The sequence below is a fragment of the Polyodon spathula genome, chromosome 26 (assembly GCF_017654505.1).
Source record: "Polyodon spathula isolate WHYD16114869_AA chromosome 26, ASM1765450v1, whole genome shotgun sequence".
NCBI classification, from domain to species: domain Eukaryota; kingdom Metazoa; phylum Chordata; class Actinopteri; order Acipenseriformes; family Polyodontidae; genus Polyodon; species Polyodon spathula.
The window spans coordinates 17,214,765-17,224,868 of NC_054559.1; the positions used below are offsets into that span (position 1 = coordinate 17,214,765).

The 10,104-nt window shown below is 40.1% G+C and overlaps 1 protein-coding gene across 1 annotated transcript; it reads right to left on the bottom strand.

The window, feature by feature from the left end:
* Positions 1–233: 233 nt before the first annotated feature.
* Positions 234–4,085, bottom strand: LOC121300558. The gene is made up of 6 exons (XM_041229128.1): positions 4,018–4,085; positions 2,960–3,043; positions 2,051–2,276; positions 1,225–1,370; positions 781–915; positions 234–632 (listed from the first exon to the last, which is right to left on the bottom strand). Exons 1-6 carry the CDS (start codon positions 4,075–4,077, stop codon positions 582–584), a joined length of 702 nt encoding a protein of 233 aa, XP_041085062.1. The 5' UTR covers positions 4,078–4,085; the 3' UTR covers positions 234–581.
* Positions 4,086–10,104: the final 6,019 nt, after the last annotated feature.

The window sequence follows — 10,104 nt, forward strand, 5'->3', positions numbered from 1 at the left end:
AAAAACTGTAGTTTGCTTTGCATAGACAGAGCAATACCAATGTATTAAAAAGGTGCAACTAAGATTAGTTACTGGACAGTCTTATAAGGAAAGAGCAACATCTAACCCCCACCCCCCTTTTATGTCAATAAATACATTTAGACATGAAACAAATTGTTTATTACTGAATCGTTATCTGCAAAACTTGGGTAAAAAAAACCCAAGACAGTTCACACATTGGACTACATTAAGAAAGCTTCTCTTCACATCAAATTCAAGGCACAACAGACAGGATGCAACAGAACAGGGGACATGGAGTCAGTCAGGCACAGCTCCTATAATCTGGGGGGGAGGACATAATTTAATTTGGTGGGGGTATGGGTGCTTTTGGAATGTTGTCCGAGCCAATAAAAGTAGAATACCAGTTACATCTTCTTGGATGGTTGAAAGTCCCTCTTTTTCAACATTATATAAAAACACACTATTCCCACATCTAACATTTAAAAAAAAAAAAAAAAACTGCTCCTCTGGGATTTGTCTAATGTCATGAAAACGTACTTAAATGAAAGCGAAGACATAGAAATGTAATTAGCTGCACCTGATCACAATTGCTGCTCTGAGTGCTCTCTGTTCTGTATCCCAGTAGAACCACCCTGAAACACAAGAGGGCAGTATCACCAATAGCAACATTGCTACACACACACAGAATACACTTCACTTTATATGACCATGTCAATTGTTAAATTGTTTAATTTTTTTTTTTTTTTTACTACATTTGTTTATGTTCATTCTCATCCCTACCTCAGTGGATGCCGCCTTAGCTGCATCCAACTCTTTGATAATGGCTTTGCCCTCTTCCGCCACCTCCTCTATGTCACTCTCTGTGTCATTGTGAGTCCTGTTCTCCTCGCTATCACTCTCACCGTCACTGCTCGGCTGTTAAACGGTGTAATAAGGAGGACTCATCATACACACACACACACAATAGGATGTTAAGTGTCAACAGCCAATGCGTTAATCAAGTGTTACGTTTAGAACACTGCATAAAATGTGTGTTTAATATAGGCTTTAGCATTAGTATACATAGTTGTGTGTTAGTCAATTTTATATTCAATACGTTGTGTCAATACATTTACACAGACTATTAAATGGAGGGCTTCTTTTGAAGCCTTTTCTGATTGGTCACAAATGCTCCCAACATGTTAAGTTCAAAAGGGACACCAAACTCATATCCCACACCCTTACCGCGTAAGTGGGATCCCCCTCGCTGTCCTCATCCCCCAACTCCTGGTTCAGGGCCTCCACCCAGGACTGGTGCTCCTCCTCATCCACATCTTCCTGTTTACGCTTGTTACCTTTCCCAGAGGGCTTGGTAGGAGAGCAGCGCACTTCTGCAACAAACCAGGGCTCTGTTAAACCAGGGCAGCACTGCAAAGGCAACCCCCCTCCCCACAAAAACACACAAAGAAATGCAACAGATAAGAATTTCCCCAATGCTGGCGGTAGTTCCTCATCTATTTTTTGTGGCACACACATTTAATCTTACACTACTAAAGACAGCACTATCCTGACACAACTAAAGTTAATGATTTTTTTAAAATATATATTTTAATAATATATATATTTAATATTATAGTACACATACATAGATAGATAGATAGATAGAGATATATACACACATACACATCCAGTACTAGTTTGGTTGAAAGCAATGGGTGGCTTACCCTCATTTTCAGAGTCCAGCGCTTAATATTGACATTTAATTGCATGTGTGTGTCATAGGGGCTGCTTCAAAATTTAAATTGTTTTTTTTTTTTTTTTTTTTTTTTTTTCAAAAGGTTAAGTATCCATGTGGACAAGCCAAGATCAAAAACAACTATTCAACAGTGCCCCCGCTTTCAGCAAGAACACTGAAATAACTGACAATGCTCATTATAAAACCACTGCATATAGGCACAAGGATGTGTCAAGTTGTTTACAACTCTGAATAAAACTAGCTAAGGCTTACATTAAAATAAATAAAATGTGGTTTACTGGCTGATGAGAACAAACAACCACTTGGTCCCTTTACCTTCAGAGACGGCCGTCTTGCCGATGCTGCTGGGGACAGGGTAGCCGAGCGCACTCTGTAGCCGGTAGGGGATGTAAGAGAGCAGCACACGCGTGACTCTGCGCAGCCGCTTCTTCCCGGTGCGACAGTGCCGAATGAGGGCCGGTGTGTGGGCTTCGGCTGCGCCCAGATCCTCCACCGGACATGAGAGACCCGCCAACCACGACAGATTACGCAGCACGCTCGCCTACAGACAAAAACACAGAGCAGTCACCGCCACTGCCAAACACAAACAGGACAGATTATAAACAGTATAAAAACTAATTAAAAAAAGATGAGAATTTGGGGTATAAAACCAGCATGGCATGGTAACAATTGTCAACACTTAAACACCAAAGTAAAAAAAACAAAAAGTCTGAAATCAGATGACGCTACACACTGAAACAATGTAAAGAACAGAGGAGAATGTAGCCACGATTAAATGAAGCCGACAGACATCAATTAACTGTGTTAAGCCCCTTTCACATTGGCGCTCCTACCCCAGGTCATGGCTACCAGGGCTCCGACCCGGGTCATAATACTGCACATTGTAAAACCATGTACCCGGTTTGACAGCGAACCGCCACAGGATGTGGGTACACACTTTGACCTGGGTGGAGCGAGACAAAATGCATGATGGCTGTTCGTAAGCAACAAAAAGCCATGCCTACGTGAAGGTCTCACTTCTGTAAGCAACATTTCGACCCGGCTTCAAAAAAGTGTGAAATCTCATAGCCAACCCTCAACACTGGTTCGCGACCCAGGTAGAGCATGCCTGAGTGAAAGGGGCTTTGGTGTAAAATGTAACATTTCAGGACCCTACAGCTTCAAGTTGTTATACAGCTTTCATTTGTGAAAAGAACACAGTAGAGGGGACTCCCTCTCACTTACCACAAATTTCAGCGGGCCAAAGTGCGAGAGCTGGATGAAAAACACTCTCAAAAAACCTTTTTTCTTCTTTATCACTTGCTTGTCCTGTCAACAAAAACAACGTCAGTGGACAATGAGCGTTACTGTGATTTCAATGAACACCACTTATCACTAACTGGTATCCGTTTATCATTTTGTTATTGTGTTATCCAGGAGTCTCCAACCTGCAGTTCACAGACAGTAAATCCCAGAAGACTTTATTTTCAATACAAGAGACACCTTGAATAAGCGGCCCGCTATCTAGGAGGCAAATGAAAAAAAAAAAAAAAAAAAAAAATAGCAAATAGACTCGCCTGATGTAACAATATCATAATGTGTTTTATCATGTTACAAATATTCTTAAGGAGTCAGAGACTTGTAGATCTCCTACTGCACTTACCTGCTCTACCTGTAAGCACTATTACACATCCTTGCACTATTATTACACTACATATACGTCATATTTATATAACAATGTAATCCCGACTTGTCGCATCCTAAGCTCATATTGCATTTTAGTATTATTTACACTTTCTGTAAACTTGACTACTACTTAAAACATGAATCTTGCATTGTACTACCTGTAAATTGCCTTGGATAAAACAGGCGTCTGCCAAATAAATACAAATACTAAATGACATAACAAAGTACACTGCCACATAGCAATACAGTTACCTACAAAACCGAGAGCTTCAAAATATGCAATTTATTAAGAAACAATATGTATTCAGTTTTATTCTGGGCAGGACGTTACTGAAATAATGACCACTAAACAGCATTTTGCATTAACCATTAAATTTATTAATAAGGAAAACGACCACTTGAAAGAAACTCTTCCCTTGGTTTCGACGTGTCTTACACCTAGTGTCCCCGCTCCTTACCTACAGACTTGACAATAATACTCTGGACAAGTTCAAGAAAAGCTATATAAAACGGCGACGAACCCGCTGCTTGTATAAAAAATCAACAGGCGGGTTTCGCGCCCAACCCAACCCAGTACTACAATAATTATTTGTGTATATCTTTTTGCTTTTCTTTACCTCAGTCTTGTTTTCCCGCTCTTGGGTAACAATCGGAGACTTCTCAGCCAGAGACTCCATAGCGTGGACGGGCGGATAACGGTCAGCGCGCGAGACTAGGCGGACAAGTAACGTGTCAGCCGCACAGCTGCGCCAATCAGGATGCTGCACTCAACCAATCGTCCAATTAAATTCAAATTAATTAAATAATCAGTTTACGCTCAGACTGCAATGTGCCGAAGTGTTGCCCCTTTGTAGTAATTAATTAAATAAATAAATAAAAATATGTTTGTAGTAAAGACGTTTCAAATCTTTTATATTGAATCGTGACGCGAGGGACCCAGTATGACTACTCCAGTGTCTTGGTAAGCAAATTCTTATTTGTGGTTTTTAGTTAATTTAAGGTAAATTTGATCTCAAACATAAATGAAACGTGTTTTTAAATATGTGTAAATTACTCAAAGCAGGGGGTGGAATTAATTTAGGTTAAGATGGTTTAAATTGGCGAGTGAAATGCATACAGACAGTATGCAACAACGACCATAGCCGAACCACATTAAATAAATTAATATTCAAATGGTTATATACAAATACAAATACATACTAATTACCCCCCCCATGCATCTGGACTCGGTACATTTACTAGGGACTGTCCCGACCATATAGGGATTGGCATGTATGTTATAGTTAGTTGATCTATTGTTAAGTCTATGGTGTTTTACTATACAGACAGTAGTCCAATTGTTTTCTTTATCTGTTGCAAAGTTAATGAACTATTATAATCATGCTAGAAGAGAATATATCATATGCTAAAATGTATACCACATACTGCCCTATTGCAGTTATTTGAAATAATCTGAATAACAGCAGTTGAATATAAAAGGACAGTATCTTTAGTTTTTAGTATAGTATTAAGTACTAATTCTGGTCCCATCTTGATAAAGGTTGAGCACCACTCCAATAAAGGCATTTTCATGTCTTGTTAGTAAATGTATATTTAATTTATACAGATCAAGGACAGCTAAATATTTTCACGTGCAGACTACAATTCTGAGTGTTTTACTTACTAAATAACTCAATGTTGTTGTGGTGTAACTCTGCTTTACCGATTACCATGGAGACCAATCTGTGTAACCATGGGAGAGGCATTCAAAAATCACGACTCGCACAACTGAAAAAAACCCCCAGAAATCTACTGAGAAATTTCACTTTCTATAGATGTTTTATATTTATAATTAAATGTAGAAGGATTAGTACATTGATTTATGGACCTGGTATGTTTTGTATGCTTCATATTCTAATGTCTCACAGGCCTGTTGAAGCTGCAATAGATTGTTGTTATTCTAAACAGATCAGAGCCTCTTAATCTTAAATCTTAAGGCTTTATGACGAAAAATTTTGAAAACAGTTGCTATAAAGAAAGAAAATGTAGCTTTTTTGGCTTTTTTTCCCCCCTGTTGGTGTTTGTCTGTTTCAGTGTAAGCCACTGTTAGAATGAGAGTTCTGGTCATCTACCGTAAGATAATCATTGCTGCTCTGTGCTGTGAAGGGTCGAGATACAGAAGAGATATTATACCAAGATTATTGAGAGGAATAGGGTAGAGGAATAAACAAAACAAAGAGACCAAGATGAACGAGAGTAAAGTAGACAGAAGAGTTAACTAGATGGATATAATGAGAGACTGAAAGATGCATACATACCCGACCCCACACACAATAACTCACAAACACACACCCACACACACTGAAACTCAAAAACACACACCCACACACACAGATTGCCAGTGTAAAGCCCATTCCGATCCTCGTCACTGATGCTGAGATAATGATGAGTGTCTCCTCTCATCATCTTTGTACTCGGCTGCGTCAGGGGGCTTGCCGAAGCAAATCAGGCAGGGGCTGATGGTATAAATACTGTCTGTGCGAGTTCCCTTTTCAGACAGTGTGCATGCAGAGAGTGACAGACACTGACAAGCCAACCTGAACAGAATGATGAGCAACACAAGCAGCATGAGCATCGACAGCAACCTCAGCATTAGCAGCTCCACTCCGGCCACCGAACAGGTGCCTGCCAGGAGAAACAGCATCCCTGGGATCAAGATGCCCATGTGGGGCAACACCGGGTCCCTGAGCAGCCCGGCAACAGCCAAAACAGGCAAGGACATCTTTACCTTCATGGTGACCCCGGACCGCGTCCCGCAGTTCATTATCCCTCCTCTGGATATCCAGGAAGACCAGCGGTTCTTTAACAAGGAACGGGCAGCCGGCTGGCAGCAGCAGAAACAGCAGCACATCTGCTTTAGCCAGGAAGACAGTTATACATCCCAAGTCGCACCTTCCTCTTCATTTGACTATCCCTCAACGCAGAGTCGAAGAGCCCGCAGAAGCAGCTCGGATCCCTTTACCAAGGGCTATGGGCCACCCCGAAAGAGCTCATTCCCCTGCCCTTTCCCCGAAGCGGACATCCCGGATCCAGTCACAAGGGCTGCGCTGTCCCTGCCCCACCTCTCCAAGATCACAACCCCCTACGGCTTCCTAACCTTGGGTGAGAGCCCACAAGTGACCAACCAAGAGGCTCTGTTCTTCCAGGGTCATGTCCCCCGGCCGTGTGCGGAGGGAGAGGCCAGGGCAGAGGGGTTGGGGCGGAGGAGGAGCCAAGAGGAGCAAGGGGTAGGATGCTCTTCAGTGGACCCCAAAAACAACAGCAGTCAGGGCAGATCGATCCAAGAAGAGCCGTTGGTGGAGAAGCCCAGGAAAGGGGTTCTCAAACACAGCAGGTTCTATGGCATAGATAGGAGCGCCTGGTTAAGGGGTCTCCCTGACACAGAGATTGAGGAAGAGGTTTCAGAGAGCCAGTCCCCCACACCACAGAACCCAGACAGAGATGGAGGTTCGTCCCAGGACCCCAGCCCCCCACAAAGGAGGTCCCGCAAGATCAGCTTCCGGGGGCTTCTCAAGAAGCACTTTGCCAGCCTGAAGGAGATGAGGTTTGGGCTTAGTCACCACTCGGCAGCCAGTAGAGCCACTGCTTCCAGTCACTAAACTGCTCACACTTTTATGTTGCTTTATGAACAGTAAATTGATCCTCTTAATATCAGAACATTGGGAAAAGTATATGGGAGCGTTTAGATGAAGGGGAATTTTATTTAGGACAAAGCGGTGTCCAATAATGCTGTAAATATGTTTGTTTTTTTAAACATGGACTTCCATTGACTCTTTTTATAACCCTTTTTTTCTCTTATTTGAGAACAGTTGTATTCAAATACTTTTTTGTGTGTCTGAAATGTACACAAGACAGGTGTATATGCCTTCAATACTTTTTGAAATTAAGCAACACAAACAAGTTTTATTCCATAGATATATACTGTTTTAAAGAACAGTTGAAGTCAGGACCTATTTGATCAACTTGAATATTCTTGTACAATATGCTAAAAGGATGTATGCTTATGTATGTTTGCATGGAAAATAAAATTATATTATTAAAAAATGTTTTTGTCAAATGTATTTAAGAGTGGTATAAAAAGTGTTTTCTTTTTACAGCTCCACTTTAAAAATGCGCTGTTTGTTTGGATTCAGTAAAGTGTTACTCAAAGTAAAAAGTTAAATGTGGTAAAGCATTGGAAAACTTATGAAAGTATGGTAAACCATTGAAAACATGGGAAAGCCACAGTACAGTTCATCCCTAACTTCAAAACAATCAAGCCGAAACGTTTCACTATTTGGCTTTTTGATATAAGGAAACTGTTTACCATGGGGCTAATTCTTTGCAATCTTGGGACATACAATATATGCACTCTGACGATTCAGAACACTGTTTGGAGATGCTGCTGTACCCACCAAGAATGAACAGTAGTAGTCTAGGTGACAAAATGTAAATAAAGTCTTATTTTTTTGTTCAGCTTTGCTTACCCAGTGCCCAATCACGTCACAGTATTGCTTTAGAACATAAAATATGGGGGCCGTAAGATTTATCTAAACAGTGGCAGAGATAAAAATCGCCTCTGTTTGAATACCCTAGCACTGTAAGTGGTCGACCTCTGTTTAATTACATACAACCTGATTCACTTCATGTTTACATGGTCACCGAGACAGCTATTAGCATTAATAATGAATAGAAGTGAACTGCTTTTTCATCCCTTCTCCATTAACCCTGGCATTTACCCAGAAAACAGGGAAATTAATTATTTGCACCGAATTTTGGCAGTATTTTTTCAAAAAATAGTTTTTTATACACCATATCAACCTGCTCATTAATTTTCTTCTCTTATTAGATCATCCTGTCAGAGCTTTCTGAAGGTTGACTGTGTTATACCAAGGTAAAGCATAGCAACCTGCGGAGAAGCAGTGAAAGTCTGTGAAGAGCATGGTATGAGCATTGTTGAGTGCAAAATTACTGTGCAAGGTTTGGATCACAGGAGACCACTGAAATTATTTAATAACTGATTGGAAAAAAAACAAACACAAAAATATTGGCTTGATGTGTGAAGGTTGACTTTGCAGGGAGATAAAGAAAATGTGTGCTGCAGGATTGTCACATTCCAGCTTTTTAAGGGTAATCAAAAGTAGTTAAAACAAACAAAAAAAAAAAACATTGACAGGATGATTGTATTTTTTTGTTGTTGTTACTTTTAAACTTTATATAGCTACATTCTGCTTTATAAATATTATGGTCCTTTTTTTTTTCAAACCAATTTTGATGGCTTTTTATTTATTTATTTTGCTTTTACCCTGCTGTTCTGAAGTGTTTGCATTCATTCTGAGTGGTTCTGGGTTAGGTTGCACCAACATTGAGATACAGTCAAAACTGTGCTAGCAGCACAATAGGGTGGACCACTTGACTGTCTGTTATTATTAAGACATGTGACTTTAATTGTTTAAGCAAAATGTTTTTAACATAACACATGTTTGTTTAGGAGGGCTGCAGCGGGATTCCTTGAGAGAGAAAGACAAAGTACAGAAAGAAACTCTCCTGAGGTCAAGGAAAACATAACACTGCTGCCACAGCCACAGTTCACTTCAACTGATCCTAGTTTTTCTCTTACTTGTGCACGTGTCTCCCTTCCAACACAATGCTTGTACAGTCACTTGTAACTAAATAATATGTTTGTCTATTAGATCTTTAAAATAGACCCCAAGGTCTTAATATACCAGAACCCAGAAGACACATTTCAAGATTCGAACAGTCTAGGATTAACAGTCTTCCTCCTTCAATCAGATCATGCAATCATTCAGCCTACTCTCTCTGTCTGTCGGTATATGGAGAGTAGATGGGGCTTGCCGAGTTGAAAAGCAGAATTCAAAAGTCACACTTGCACATGATTTGAATAAAATAGTTTTAGGATAGCACTTTGATAATCCAGACTCAAATGCTTGAAATGTTGCATTCTGGAGTAAAGACCTTACCCAGTAATTGACTAATCCCCTTAATTCCCTCTCTCTGAGTCCTGAGTGTCTACTTCCTGTACGCAAGCGAACGCAGTTTCGTAATGCCGCCACTTTGTGTGCGCGAGAGGTGCAGGGGTGGTAGCGATGAGCTGAGCTTAAATAATAATTAGATATTCTAAATTGGGAGAAAATAATAAAAAATAATTGGCGACTACTACATTTAAAAAAAAAAAAAAAAAAAGATGGGGAAATTTGTGTGTTGATTGTTTTTTGAAGAGTGTTTATAAACATTCTTTTAGGTTAAAATGTGCTTTGAAAAAGGAGTATACATTTATTAACTAATATTTAAAACCGTATAAAACAGGAACTACAATCTTCAAAAAATGACTTCTGAAAACAGTCCTGAACAAAACATTCTTTAAAACATTAAAGTTTTGTGATTAGGATCCAGTATTTTTTAAATTTACTGCAATTGAGAGTGTTTTATAGTTATGGTCGTTTGAAATATCTTTAGCAGTACAGGAGAAAAGACTGCATCACTGCAGTGAACGAGCCCAAGAGGAGGACACATGTAACATCGGGCACGTGAAAGCAATGCACAGTGACTCAGAGATGAGTGGCATTGAAACTTAAAAGAGCGCTTTGCTTTATCATTGCTGTGAGTCAGAGGCAGAAATAGAGAGACAAACAAATCTCAAAGCTCATCTTCCTCCATTGTGATGG

What these genes read in the sequence shown, in the direction of transcription:
- LOC121300558 (XM_041229128.1), bottom strand. Translation starts at nt 4,077, where the DNA reads ATGGAGTCTCTGGCTGAGAAGTCTCCGATTGTTACCCAAGAGCGGGAA. An exon ending in CAAGACGGCCGTCTCTGAAG is followed by an intron (nt 1,371 to 2,050) that starts GTAAAGGGACCA and finishes GGTTTGTTGCAG; the next exon opens with AAGTGCGCTGCTCTCCTACC. An exon ending in AGGGGGATCCCACTTACGCG is followed by an intron (nt 916 to 1,224) that starts GTAAGGGTGTGG and finishes ACCGTTTAACAG; the next exon opens with CCGAGCAGTGACGGTGAGAG.